Here is a 14,377-nt window from a genome sequence, read left to right as displayed (position 1 = left end):
AATGTTTTCTGCTTGTAGGAAACTTGGGTCGTGGAACCAACACATATTAATGGATATAAAACATTTAACTTATCAGCAGTCCCATCAAGACATGGTAGAGCTAAGGGGGGTATATATGTATCAACTTATTTAATTTCCTCTACTGTAACCACCAAACAACTCAACACTATGTATCAAATTGTCTTTATTGAACTCACAGGCTCTTTACACCTGATTTTAATAAACTTTCACAATAATGCCTGTGACCCCGAAATATTGCATATTTTGGAACAACTTAATGCTGACCTTGAAGTTATACTTAATAGGGGAAATGGGGATAAAATGCTGGTGTGGGTGGGGGACTTCAATATTAAGCTGTGTAAAATGTTGTCGAGCAAAATCTGTGGACTTACCTCCCCTACAAACGATGATTCTACACATTTTTACACTCAGTTTATGGTGAAAAGCTTAACAAACTCATGTAGTAATGAATTTGGGATTAGTCCAGTCATGGTCCCTTGCACCTATGATAATGGTATGAATAAAAGTGTCATTGATTTCATTCTGTTTCTCTGCCGCTACTCGGGATTAGTAACTGATTTTAAAATGTACGAGCTAGCAACAAGTAACTATTTTCCACAGAGCCTTATGCTGAACTCTGGTAGTATAACAAACTAAGGGGTTAAGCATCCTATTATGTCTGTAGAGAACATAGAATTATCACAATCAAATGGTTATACATTAAGGTGGTCCATGGTCTAACCCAATGGTTTTTTAAAAGATAATAATTTACCAACATAAAAAGGCCTTTAATGTGTGTTTGGGTGATTCAGTAGGTTCTGCTGCTACAATGGAATCATTTGATAAAATCAATAAAGTAATTAAAGCAGGCCTCTTGGTACACCAGAAAGGTAGTAAAGTTATGTTATGTTATGTTATGTTATTAAATTTTGTATAGCGCGCAGATGCCGCAGCCAAGAGGCGTCCCGGCGCTTTTGGAAATAGAAGACACAACACAACAATGATGACCTAAACACATAGCTATACAGCGGCGAATAAATGGGTTTTTAATTGTTTCCTGAACTGAAACAAATCGTGGATGGAACGAAGTGAAGCAGGCAAAGAGGTCCATAGAGTAGCCGCCATCACCGAGAAAGAGCGTCCGCCCATTCTGGATTTTTTAAAGCGAGGAACAATGGCCAGATTAGACCCTGCAGACCGAAGAGCTCTTGCGGGGACATAGTGGAGGATGGTCTGGGTGAGAATGGGAGGGGAGGCCAAATTGAGAATTTTAAAAGTGAGGCACAAAGCCTTGAACTTAATTCTTTGGCCTACTGGGAGCCAGTGAAGGTCACGGATAGTGCTGCGAGCTGAAACAAATTTGGGGAGGCCGACCAGCATCCTAGCCGCCGAATTTTGTACCCGCTGAAGACGGGCAAGCTCAGCTTGATTAACACCCAGAAACAGGGAACTGGCGTAGTCCAATCTGGTCAGCACCAGAGCTTGGACTATGATCTGCCTGGTGTCCGCGTCAAAAAATTTAAAAATAGGCCGTAGGCTTTGTAGAGCGCCGAAGCAGGTTCCTGCAACACGTTTAATGTGGGGAATAAAAGACAATTGATTGTCAAGCCAAACGCCCACATTTCTGACTTCGGTTACAGGAGTAGGAACAGGACCCAATTCAGAAGGCCACCATTGGTCTCCCCAGAGCTCGCTGTCTCTACCGAAAAGAATGACCTCCGTCTTGGTGGCATTGAGTTGTAAGCGATTGTTCGCCATCCAGCCGGCGACAGCTTTAAGGGCTGCCTGAAAGGTGGAGGCGTTCATGTTAGAATCGCCATTGAGTGACACCGCCAATTGAGTGTCATCGGCGTATGACACTATTGTAAGCCCAAAACTGGCAGCTACCTGCGCCAGCGGTGCAACATACAAGTTAAAAAGGGTGGGGCTGAGAGCCGAGCCCTGTGGAACTCCCTGCAGAATGGGGCGAGGGGCAGAGATGTAGGGAGGAGTAGAAACTTTAAAGGTTCGACCCGTAAGAAATGATCGAAACCATTCAAGCGCCTGTTCTCCAACTCCTGCCTCCGCGAGGCGATGTAAAAGGATGTGGTGGGAGACCGTGTCAAACGCGGCACTTAGATCCAATAGGATCAGTGCCGCCGTCTGACCTTGGTCAAGTATATTCCTGATGTGTTCCACCACCGCCAAAAGAGCAGTCTCGGTACTATGACCGGCTCGAAACCCATTCTGGGAGTTGTCCAGTATGTTTGCTTCTTGCAGGTGGAGGGATAAGATCCTATTAGCGTGAGCTTCAGCTATTTTAGCCATCCAAGGAAGGAGGGAAATAGGTCGGTAATGCTCTGATTTGGAAGGGTCAAGAGACGTTTTTTTTAGGATTGGTATGATAGTGGCCTGCTTCCAAGCAATGGGAACACTACCAGTTCTAAAGGAAAGATTTATTAAGTTCTGCATCGCCGGGTAACAGCAATCTGCGAAGTCACGAAATTGCATGGGTCTCATCGGGTCCTCCGGAGAACCTGATTTAACTTTAACCGTCAGATTTAGGAACTCCTCTTGGGTGGGGCCTGGAATGACTAATAGGGATTTAGAGACCGGAGGGGCACTATTAATTTCACTGACAAAAGGCGTGGCAAACGACCTGTATATGGCCTCCACTTTTTCGACGAAAAATGAGGCCAGATCTTCGCAATGCGTCATAGAGGCAGTGAACGTGGAGGCAGTTCTTTTGTTGGTAAGGTCCTTACACACCCTAAAAATAGTTTTAGTAGGGTTGGTGCTGTTTTTTATTTCTTGTGAGTAAAAAGCAGCCCTGGCTGAACATATGGCCTTATGATACATCCTGATGCAAGATCTATAGGTTGTTTTAAGATCAGAATCATAGTTTCTGCGCCAGGCGCGTTCTGCTTTTTTACAAGATGCTTTCAGTGCCCTAAGGGATTCATCATACCAGGGACTGGGGGAGCCAGATTTAGCTTTGCTCCACCTAGCTGGTATGAGGGTATCCAGAGATTGCTCTAGCCACTTGCAAAAGTCGTCATAGCCACGGGAAACTTCCTCAGGAGGTTGAGGATGGTGCTGCAGCAACAGATGGTGAAAGTGCTCTAAGTTCAGGTTTCTCCAAGGACGCTTAAGAGTCTTAGGCAAGTTGTTATTGGCTAAAGGGATATCAATAGCAATATGCGTTTCGATCAGATGGTGATCAGTCCAGGCCATAGGCTTGGGCTGGAGCACTTCAATGTTAGAGGAGATGTTTGTCAGAAAAGGATCCAACAGGTGTCCACCAATGTGAGTCGGGGATTCAACCAGTTGGACTAAATGAAATGCCTCAAGATCAGAAAGCAAGCTTTGGACTGGGTTGGAAAGTGGTGCTTCCATATGGAGGTTCAGATCACCAACAACCGTAAAATTGTTGGTTTTCAAAACTAAAGAAGAGACCACATCCGGAAGGCTGACACGAAAAGATCCATCCGGACCTGGGGCCTATAGATTAGAAGTCTCGCAAAGGTGAAGTGGGGACTTACAGTGATGTTAAAGTGCGCACTCTCACAACCAGCTATAGTAGTGGGAGACCAGGCACACGAGTAGCAAGTTTTTAATGCGACTGCAATGCCACCACCTCTACCATTACGATGGGATGAGTGCAAGGTATAGCCAACTGGGAGGGCTAAGTTAATCACAGCCATAGAGTTATCATGAAGCCACGTTTCGGTGAAAAAGAAAATGTCTGGATTTTCATCATTAATCAGTGAAAAAATTTCTTGCGAGTGGCAGGACAGTGACCTTACATTCAAAAGAAATATTTTAAGAGGCGAAATGATATCAGGGCCCCGTGTGGGTCCGGCGGTGTGAGCTCTAGGGGGTTTAGGTTGAAAACGCAGGATGGGTTGTGGTGCCGGGAGACAAAAGGAACAAATAGGGCACTGATACGGACCGCTAAGAGGATCCAAAGTGCCGTGGCGGGATCCACTTACCCCTTGGCGCAAAGCGCGAATATCTACCGAAGATAGCATCCAGAAGTAGTAATGGGCCCTGCCAGGCCCTGCCTAGCGCGGACGAGCGCAGACGGGCAGGACTCTGGCTGGACTCAGGCGCGATGAAAGGCGCACCGCTGCGCGTCACCGCTGCGCGACCCGAAGGGGGCTCAAGTAGGCTCACAAGGGCGAGATCTCGCGAGATTGCGCGAGAGTGCCCCAGCCCAATGCAAGATGGCGCTCAAACTCGTCCCCGGTACCCCGTGATCCCGGACCCGCCAAAGGCAGTGTAGATGGTCCCCAGGGGGGTTTTATGGTGCAAGAATAAGGCCAGGGGGTGGGTGCAGCTAAAAACAAGGTACAAGTAAAATAAATCAAATAAAATGAAAAAACGGGATTTTTAAAATCCGAATAGCAGGCAAAAAGCGCAGCTAGCGCTAGCGAGGTCCAAGTGCATAGTCACCTTCTCCAGGCTGACCTGCCGTCTCTCGCTGCCTCAAGTAGGCTCACAAGGGCGAGATCTCGCGAGATTGCGCGAGAGTGCCCCAGCCCAATGCAAGATAAAGTAATCAGGAAACCCTAGTTTGATTCTGCTTGTTCAGAGGCACACAACAATTTAAAATTAGCGTTAAAGTGCACACCCAGGAATACTCTGGAGGTTCAACATATAAGCCAGCTGCTCAAGCTTGCAATTGAACAGCGTAAAAGAAGTTTGAAAATGGAGGCTTGGGAAAAACTGTATGAGGCCAGTTGCAATAATGATCCTACCGCATTTTGGCGTGTAGTTCACACACACTTCTTTAGTGAGGACGATACGCCTAAAATAGAGGTGGCTGTGAATGAGGAGGACTGGGTAACTTCATTTTTCTAAATTATAATCTGACCCTACAAAGTGCACTAGAAAAGAATTAATAGAGGCCCAGTTGACGGACATTCCATCCCCTACTGAGGAGCATGATTGGCCTGATCTTAACTTCACACTTGAAGAAGTTACTTTGGCCATAGGTTCGAGTGAGGGAGGCAAAGCATCAGGGCCCGATGGGCTTCCCATCGATTTGTTTAAAGCTAATTTGGAGCTCTATGGTCCTCTTCTGATCAATGCTCTTAGAACATGTAAGAGTGTAGGTTTTCCCCCTCATGGTCTGAGTAGCATATAGTCCCAATATTTTAAAAAGGAGACCGGAACTCCCCTACTAATTATAGGCCCATTTCCTTGCTAGACACTCTGGTCAAGGTTGTGGGTCGTATAATATCAAGTAGACTTCAAAGTTGGGCAAATGGTAATAATATAATGTCGGATTTACAATATGGTTTCCGTAAAGGATTAGGGACCATAGACCAAGCCATCAATTTAAATTTGATCACGAGTAAGTATGCCCACATTAACGGAGGCAATCTGTTCCTGGTTTCTGTTGATCTTTCAACAGGTTTGATTCAGTAATTCATGATAAACTTTGGTCTGCTATGAGCTCAATGGCAATTGACAACACAACCATTAGCTTTCTGAGACATTTATATTCTACAGGCTGTGCCAGGGTTCGCTTTGGTACAAAGGGTGAATGTACCTGTGCTTTTAATATCGAAAAAGGAGTTCGCCAAGGGTGCGCGTGCTTGTTCCATTTTTATTCAATCTTCATATTAATAACCTAGGTGATACCCTTGCTAATTTATGTTTGGGTTTGACTCAAATTAAACAGCGTCCAATAACTGTCCTGCTTTATGCAGATGACGCCGTTCTGTTGGCGTATACCCCACTTGCCCTTCAGCAACTTCTCGATACATTTGTGCAATTTATGGACCATCTGGGGCTGAAACGTAATATAAGTAAAACATTCGCTATGAGGGTAGGCAAAAGCTCCACTAAGATGCGCAATATTTGCGTAGGGCAAGATTGTATTCCACTTACTCCCACTTTTACATATCTGGGTATTTTATTTGATTGCGAGGGGAATTGGAAAAGCACCATAAAGTCCAAAAAATTGCAATTTATTAGATCGAATGCAGCCTTGTGTAATTTTGCAAGAAAAATAGGTTGTAAAAAGCCAAGAGAAATGTTAAAGATTTATAATGCAAAATGCAGAACTATTGCCATGTATGGCTGAGCTGTAGGGTTATGTAAATTTGGAACCACTGCAGGTGATTGAAAACGCTTTCTTTAAAAATCTTCAGGTGCTTCACCCTAGCTGTTCAAATTTTGTGTGCCACTCCAAACTGGGTACTACATATCTAACCAATTTGATACGAATACAGCCAGTCCTCCTTTGGTACAAAATCTGGACTTCAGACCATCTGGAATTCAACCGCACTTTAGTTAAGTCCTGTTGTGACTCTGACCAAAGTACATCAAGAACTTCAGGGTAGATATTAGTCACCTTGAATTCTACGAAACTACAGTTACCTTAAATAATATTACAAAGAAAGCACTTAAATTAGAGTGTTTAAATAATCTGGAAGAACTGAGACTATCAGTGGAATTAACTAAACCTTCAGTCCAATATAACCGAATGGTTTCAACCACCTTCTCAATCCCACCGTATCTGTTTAAATGTTTTAAATGCACAAGACAGATTTGTTTTAACGCGTTTTAGATTAGATATAGTTTATCGTTTCCCGACATTTCCAAGTACTAATAATTGGGCAAAGGATCTAATGTTATGTCCTTGTGACAATATGTCTAAAAAATAAAAGATCCAGATTTTGTTCTTCTGTAAATTATATGCTGATTTACGTTGAGTTTTTATTTTTCCTATACTAAAATCACTAAATTTTAAGCAATGGAGACCGGCATTTCTATATGCGCAATTGCTTCCCAATTTATTTACATGTGTGGCACTAGCAAGGTTTCTTAGGGCTGTATTATCTAGACAAAGAAGAGGTCTTGCACCATGTTAAACTGTGATTGTTATGCACTTTAGTTGTTGGGCCTGATGTGCTCTATGAATTCTCATGCTGTTTATTGACATGTGGTGATTCTAGATAGGCTTAAAAAGTTTTATATGTATTGTATGTTGTTCATTCTGTATGGATTATATTAAGAACTAATGTCCCTTTGTGAATGCACTTTCGGCACATAGGCACTTTGTTTTGCGACTTTCTGTAAAACCAATGTGAATTGTTCTTAATTACAGATATGAATATTTATTATGTTATTCCCTGTCTAAATTTTTAACTTCTATGTGGTATGCTCGAAGTCGATGGGTAAAAAGGCTTGTATAAAAAGATTTGACGACTTGAGATAGACTGAAATTGCGGCACTCTATTTTACCACTTTTATCAATTGGATCACTAATGTTGTTTAATACGTTTTTAAATTTTGTATGAAATGTAATGCATCTTTTATGATCTTGTGATCGAAATAAAGATTTTTCGAATCGAATCGTTATTGTATGTTTAATGCACTCTTTTATGGCTATAGAAAATAACCGAATAAAGAATATTTTTTTAGATCTCCTCTACCCACCTTAATACAAAACCACACTTTAAAAAACAGGTATGACTGCTTGTCTACAGGACACCAACCTGCACACCCAAAAATGTATAGACCGTAAACACAGCGGCTTACAGGACACCTACCTTCAACTACAAAAGCTACCAAAAATTACAAGGGTTTCAGTCTGTCGACCATCTACTCACAGCCACTAATCCTAAAACACCAAAGATGTCAGCAGAAGGAATGCCCATCTCCAGCCGTATCCAATGAGAGCACAGGTACCAGACACAAAGCACCCTAGCGAATGGCGGCATTCACCATATGGCAAATGTAATAATACAATGCTTTTATGCTACTGAGAGAAGCAACTCAGCATTCAAAACAGTAAACATGCATTAAAGCAAACCAATACTGGCAAACAGTGGCAAAACTCAGAAAACATTTTGATTCTTGAATATTACTGAGATATAACAAAAACGTTTTTTAAACCCAAAGGTGACTACATATTAAAGCAGACTATTTACAAATAATTCAAATAAATAAACTTTCTTAAAATGTTTAGGGACACTGTAGACGTGCCATATTCTAGCACCCCACACTATACTGTCTGTAAAATGTCTACTTATACTGACCTTTTTTGATTCACCTTATAGGCAGGATGTGCAGTTTTCAGTGCACTTGTTTCTCTAAAGGAATGCAATTCAGCAACTTACCTCTATTTTACAGTATTTTATACCAATAGATAAAATACCTGGTTGGTCCCCTTGGATGGCCAGAAATCACTGATTCTTACACTGAGACTAAGGGGCATATTATCAAGCCTGGGCGATATAATTATCGCCTCTTGGAATTCCAATCGAAGCTCATGTTAAATGTGAAGGACATCTAACATGAGCTTCGATTGGAATTCCATAGAGTATATTATAAAGCCCATTATCACCACTTTATCAGCAGTTTCCTGCCGATAAAGCGGCGATAATTTTATCGCCCAGGCTTGGTATTATGCCCCTTAATTTTCCAGTGCTAAAACATGGCATAAACTGCTTCAAAATACTTCCTTGGTTCCCAGAAGTTTGTGAAAAATCAAAGCTTGACCTGCCCTGCCTTAACCGCATGCACGCTAGCGGGTTTTCCCGCTGCGCGCTGGAATTTCAAAAATCCTGCGTTACCTGACAAAGCCAGCTCGTCATGCGCGCAGCACAGGTAACGCCCATGACGAGCTGGCTTTGTCACCCGCATCGAAAGGGTTAAACAACTCAGCAGATCAAGGCTTGAGCTGCCTCGGGACTCCTCAATAGTGCATCACAGAAGATGCACAAGCACAGAACTGTAGGCTGAGGAGCAAATGGGTCCCACTGATGAAGACGCAGGGGAGTACACAGCTACTCACACCAACAGTGTAGGCATGATGCAGGGCCCACCACTGCCACCACAGACTCCATGCCACTTTGTACATGCACTACAGGGTTAGACAAACTCTTGGTCAAAAGTGACTTTATCGCAAGACATTGTTTACCACCCACTCTAACTGACAACGTGTGCCTGGGCCTGCTACGCTTCACAGTGACATAAACAATAGTTTCTAAAGTTTCTAAATATAAATGTAATGCACACTGGTTCCCTAACAATTAAGGTGGGGGTCAAATGCTGAGTGATCATGCGTGGGGCTGGTGAGTCTCACAACCAAACGTTGTTTAGAAAAGGCCACTCGCTGAGTAGTGGGCATGCATATGGTTGCATTCGCTAAACGAAGTAGCATTGACCCCTACGCCCCATATACCAAAGTTCCTTACACAAAAACTGGAGAAATGTCTCCAACCTCGATTTACTCACGCAGGTCTTGGGCAGCCAGCACTGAAACAACTCTTGGCCCCTTGCTCTGGGATCCTCACGAGGCAGCCGTAAGCAGATTCCGGGGCGTCAACCTGAAGCGCCTTACACATGCACACATTAGCCCCCTTCCTGGAAAGGTTCTCCTGGTGGCAAGTACTCAGTTCTGCATTGAATCCCTCTTTCTCGGATGGTCAGAACAACCTCTGGAACATAATGCAGCAGTAGCTACTCTATCTTCCGCAGCTCCTACCTCAGTGCTGTGGGAGCCGCTCGGTTCCCTGTCCCGTTTCCTGGTACAAAGTCTTAGGTGGTCTCAAGACTTCACTTGTTCTCAGTTTTATCAACTTTTGGACAAATGCATCAGTACATCTTCTAAACGTGTGTTTTCTACTAAAGGGTCATTTCCAGAGGTGCTTCCAAAATCTTAACGTTTCTGAAATCCTTTACGCTGAAGAGCAGGACTACCATTTCATTATCAGTGGAAAAAGAATATATATATATATATATTTCGCCACGAGCTATGAAGTTGGAAAAAGCTGATGTCCAGGTGTCTCTGACCGGCCACCCTGATCAGAACCAATGGCAATCAAAGTTCCGTGACATCACAAGTGGAACTGATGGAAACTCAATGACATCACAACTGGGATGGTCATGAGGCACAAAGGTGCCACAGAGACTCTGTTAAGATAAGGGAAAATGGCACTCCCTCACAATTCTGATGTACACATTTTATATTTGAGGGTCTCAACCAGTGGCGAAATGAAGGCCCCCGCATTCCCCGTGGTGGGCGCCCTCAGCAAAATAGACCTAGCCTCAACGCTCCTGAGTAAGTCTGGAGGGGGCCCCCTTGTTCTTTGCAGGGGGGCCCCCTCAAGTTTCGTTACGCCACTGGTCTCAGCCACTTATATGCTTCTCAGTACAATGCAAAGGAATGAATTTGTTTATTAAATAAATGAGTGTTGAATGGATGCATCTGGGATTGACAAATAAATTTAAATGTGCGATAAATCCAATTTTAAATCTGATTCTTGAAACTTTTAATGAACATTATATGCTTTTGAACATGTCCACGGGTGAAAGTATTTCGATGAACACATTTTATGTGCAGGATACTACTATCATGTACATTTAAATTACATAATTGTTTAGAGGTTCCCGAAACTCTGTTAAGAAGTTAACACTAAAATGTAATTTGAGCCGTTAATGTGGATGAGAAGTTCTCCAAAGTGTCACAAAGTATCTTCTTCTTTGCAAAACAGTTCTTGAGGGAATGCCACCAGCCTGCAGAGAATGACTTGGGTCATGAGCTTTCTAAAAAGTAAATCCTATTATGGAAACAGTCTTTGACAAGAGAACAGCTGAGCTCTCCATATCAATTATATTCAAACTCGAAAAAGGTGTGGCCAGTGGACTAGCCAAGGGGTGCTTTCACCAACCTTGGAAGGATAGAAGGCTGAGGCAATTTGCTAGAGATGTAAGATCATAAGCCCTGGAAAATTGCATTTGTAAGCAGTTAGTATTCAGCTCACTAAGCCACCTCCAGCCCTAAGAAAACAGCAAGCTAATACCACTATTAATCTACCACGACCATTTATGTGTAAGTTATTGTAACTATCATATCACATTGTAATGCTCTTAATGAAGCATTTTTTTAAATTTAGAATCCAGCTGCAGAGAGTGAGTTGGAGTGGAAAGATATCTGTCAGCGAGGCATGGTTTACACCATGGTTCTCCAAAGTCGGCCCTGGAGGGCCGGACCCATGCCAGATTTTTAAGGAAGCTACATTTATCTAAATATGGATATGCTAAAAATCTGGCATGGATCCGGCCTCCAGGACCGACCTTGGAGAACCCTGGTTTACACTCCCACTCAAGTTCCTTCTCAGGTAATGTTCCGAAGATTTGGAACTCGCTACCCAAACATCTCCGCTGCAACTCCTCCTTCAAACAGAACCTCAAATCGCTACTCCTCAACAGTTACCTCAACATGCAAACAAACGCTTCTTCGTTTCCCTCGTTGATCAACGCCTTCTAGATGGTCACACGACTTTCTCAATCGCCTCATTGTACCTGATGCCTTTCTCTTCCATGTACCCTGAGTTTATACTTTCTGACTCCATAACCACCTAGTGCTGTACTGTTTTGTGACTTTCACAATACGAATTCCCTCATGTAACTTTTGTAAACTTATTTGTGTACTCATTTAACCTGCAAAGCGCTCTGTCACCCCCTGGGGCAACTCGCGCTATATAAAACTCAAATAAATAAATTAAAAAGTCATGGGGTTCATGTGAAGAAAGAATAAAGTAATGCATAGCCCATTCCCTGTTGCTTGGAAGCCAACATGTATTTATGTCAAAGCATTGCCCTGCTCCCCATGCACAATCTGCTGCCACCCCATGCATGGTAGGCACAGAGTCTGTATGGCCCTCTTGAAAGCTTACCTCTTGGTGTCCTCCAACGTCAGTTCTGTTTTGGTCTGGTCGGAGAAGGTCTGTGTGAAAACAGAAGAGTCACTAGTACAGAGCGCTGCGCATGCGTGTATCCTCCAATCTTGTCACCCAGTCACACACGTATGGATGCAGGCACAGTAAACACACACATGTACATATTTTTTTCTCTTCCTCACTTCGTAAACACACAATTTTTTCTCTTTATATCTCTGTGGGCCTCTTTCTCCTCCCAAGTTTCTTGCTAAGTGCCTAACCCCTCTCTTCTGTTACTCTTCCTGAGTCCTCTAGGTCACTCATTACTCTTGCTTTTTCCTTCACTATTTCTCCCATCACATTTTCACTCCAGTTCTCTTGGTTTGTTTCTCAGCCTTGCTACCAACATCTCTTCCACCCTGAACTACCTACCCCTCAATTCCTTTCCACCTCTGACCCTTCCTCTCCGCCAACATCTCTCTCATTTCCTCTCCCTGTTCATTTGTCTTTGATTATCTTGTTTGCTTCATCTCTACTTCACGCCTTTCTTTCTTGCAGAAGGCCTACACGTCCTGAGTTCTACCTATAACGTTTTCTGCGGCACCGTGCACATTACACATTTTGGGCAGGTGTCCACTGGTGCCTGACCAGTGCACGAGTCTTGTATAGGTAGCCGGATACCTGGCTAGGGAACACTTCGCAAACCAAGCAGGGGATTCTCAATACAACCTGTGGTTGGGGTACGTCAGACCGAGGATGAGGTCAGTGGTTTTGATTGTGCACTCGCTGGAATTTGTCAGCAATCTTGGCCACCAGGCCTCATGATGCTGTTACTTACAATAGTTGGTGTGAGAGATGATCACTTTTAGGATTGGAATAATTAATTATGGAAAGAAGAACTCAGGAAAGATACCATAAAGGACACTGAGAGTGTTGTTATGTTGTGTTTTGTGTATTTGTGGCGCGCATGACTTGCCCCGGAGGATATCTTGGTGCTGAAAGTAGAAGCAGCATGGGCCAAGCCAGGGACAAGACTAGTTGAAGAGCCATGTCTTCAGTTTCTTTTGAAATTCTAATATAGAGACGACAACGGAGGTGCAAGGGAAGGTCGTTCCAGGCTTTGGGAGTGGGGTAGGACAAAGACTGGCCACAGGATCTGGTTCTGCGCATCCAGTGGATGTGTGTGTGTGTGTGTGTGTGTGTAGGAGTCCGGCTGAGGGGAGGTGTCAAGTAGATACTTGGAAGTTGCTACAATTGTTGAGGTTGTGATAGGCTTTTTATGTGTGTGTGAGGAGTTTCAAGACTTCCCATTTGTGGATGGAGAGCCATTTGGAAGCCAGTGCAGGTCTTTGAGGTGCGGGCTGATGTGGGTGCGGGGTGGGAAGTTTGAGTGTGAGTTTGGCAGCTGAATTCTGTAAGGTCTGGAGTCTTCTGTTCAGCCGCATGTTGATTCCTACCTAGTGTGCAGTGCTCTATTCCAATTTTCTGGTGCCGAGGCCCTGGGTAACGGTTCTGCGGGTGTTGAAGGGAAGTCACTTGAAAATCTTCTTGAGCAGCTTCAGTGAGTAAAAACTGGAGGCAGAGACTGCGTTTGCTTGGCCTGTCAAAGCGAGCTGGCTGCCAACTATCATTCTGTGGTACTTCACATGGGTGGTTGGTTTGGGTGCGAGTCTCAGATCAGCAGGCCACCAGGGTGAGTCCCATAGCAAAGTGTCTTTCCTGAGATGAACTCTTCAGTCTTGTCTGTGTTGAGCTTGAGGCAGTTAGTTTCCATCCATCTAGTGACTTCAGACACACAGGAGTAGAAGTTAGTTTGGATGTTCACTGTTTTGTCGGAGGGGGGAGAGGATAAGCTAGGTGTCATCTGCTTAGAATAAATAGCTCGGCTATGGGACCTTAACGATCAACAGAGCCTAGGAGCAATTGAAAATGGTTTTATTAAAAGGTTATCTGTCCCCAGAAGCACCAGTTCTTTTATCTGTCACTCTGAGGTTGGGATTGGGTATATAAATAATCTTATAAGGTTGCAACCACTCCTTCTGTGGCTCAGACCTCATTTAACAGAGCTGTGCTCACAGATTGTTTGAAAATGGACCAAGGCCTGACCCTTCCCTGGATAAGATATATCCACAACACTTGCCTTAGTCGGAGGCGCGAAGACTTGCTCACTTCTCTTAGCAGCGGGACAGCTGTCTCCCACATTTCTCTTAAGACCACTTTTCTAGCTAATCGAATGGTTTCGAAATATTCCGAGGGTGGTAGACATGCTTACTGCAAATATGCTGATCTGTGTAAACACTAGCATTGAATCTTACCTCACATGGGTGTATAACGAGCACCACAGATTTTTGTTAGCTCGATTCAGACTATGCACCGTGCACTTTCTGGTTGCCTTTCCTCGTAAGAGGTCTTATTTCCATTAACTACCCGTCTGTCCCTGTGATGATCATTCAACACAAAGCACAATTCACGTTATGTTTTTTGCTAATTTTATTAATTGCTGAGAAAGCGATATTTGCTGCCTTTTCTAAAAGAAGCAAATATATGATTCTGTAAATCATCTTTTAATTATTTGTAGAGAATCATCTCCAAAAATCTGTAATCTAACAGCTACTTTCATTCAATGTGCGATAAATCAGAGGGCAATGCTGAATATGTATTTATTGATGCAATTTCTTTTATTTGTTTGTGCATGCTTGGGCCTTTTATATCTTATG

The 14,377-nt window shown here is 43.5% G+C and overlaps 1 protein-coding gene across 1 annotated transcript in view; it reads right to left on the bottom strand.

The window, feature by feature from the left end:
- The window catches only part of PKD1 (polycystin 1, transient receptor potential channel interacting), a 410,044-nt gene that overhangs the window by 43,529 nt on the left and 352,138 nt on the right, over positions 1–14,377 (bottom strand). The window contains exon 32 of the mRNA XM_086940492.1: positions 11,679–11,728. Within this exon, the coding sequence (XP_086796618.1) occupies positions 11,679–11,728 (50 nt within the window). The remainder of the gene's footprint in view (positions 1–11,678; positions 11,729–14,377) is intronic.

Source organism: Lissotriton vulgaris, chromosome 10, assembly GCF_964263255.1.
Source record: "Lissotriton vulgaris chromosome 10, aLisVul1.2, whole genome shotgun sequence".
Lineage (NCBI taxonomy): Eukaryota > Metazoa > Chordata > Amphibia > Caudata > Salamandridae > Lissotriton > Lissotriton vulgaris.
This window is presented reverse-complemented; position numbering and strand designations above follow the sequence as displayed.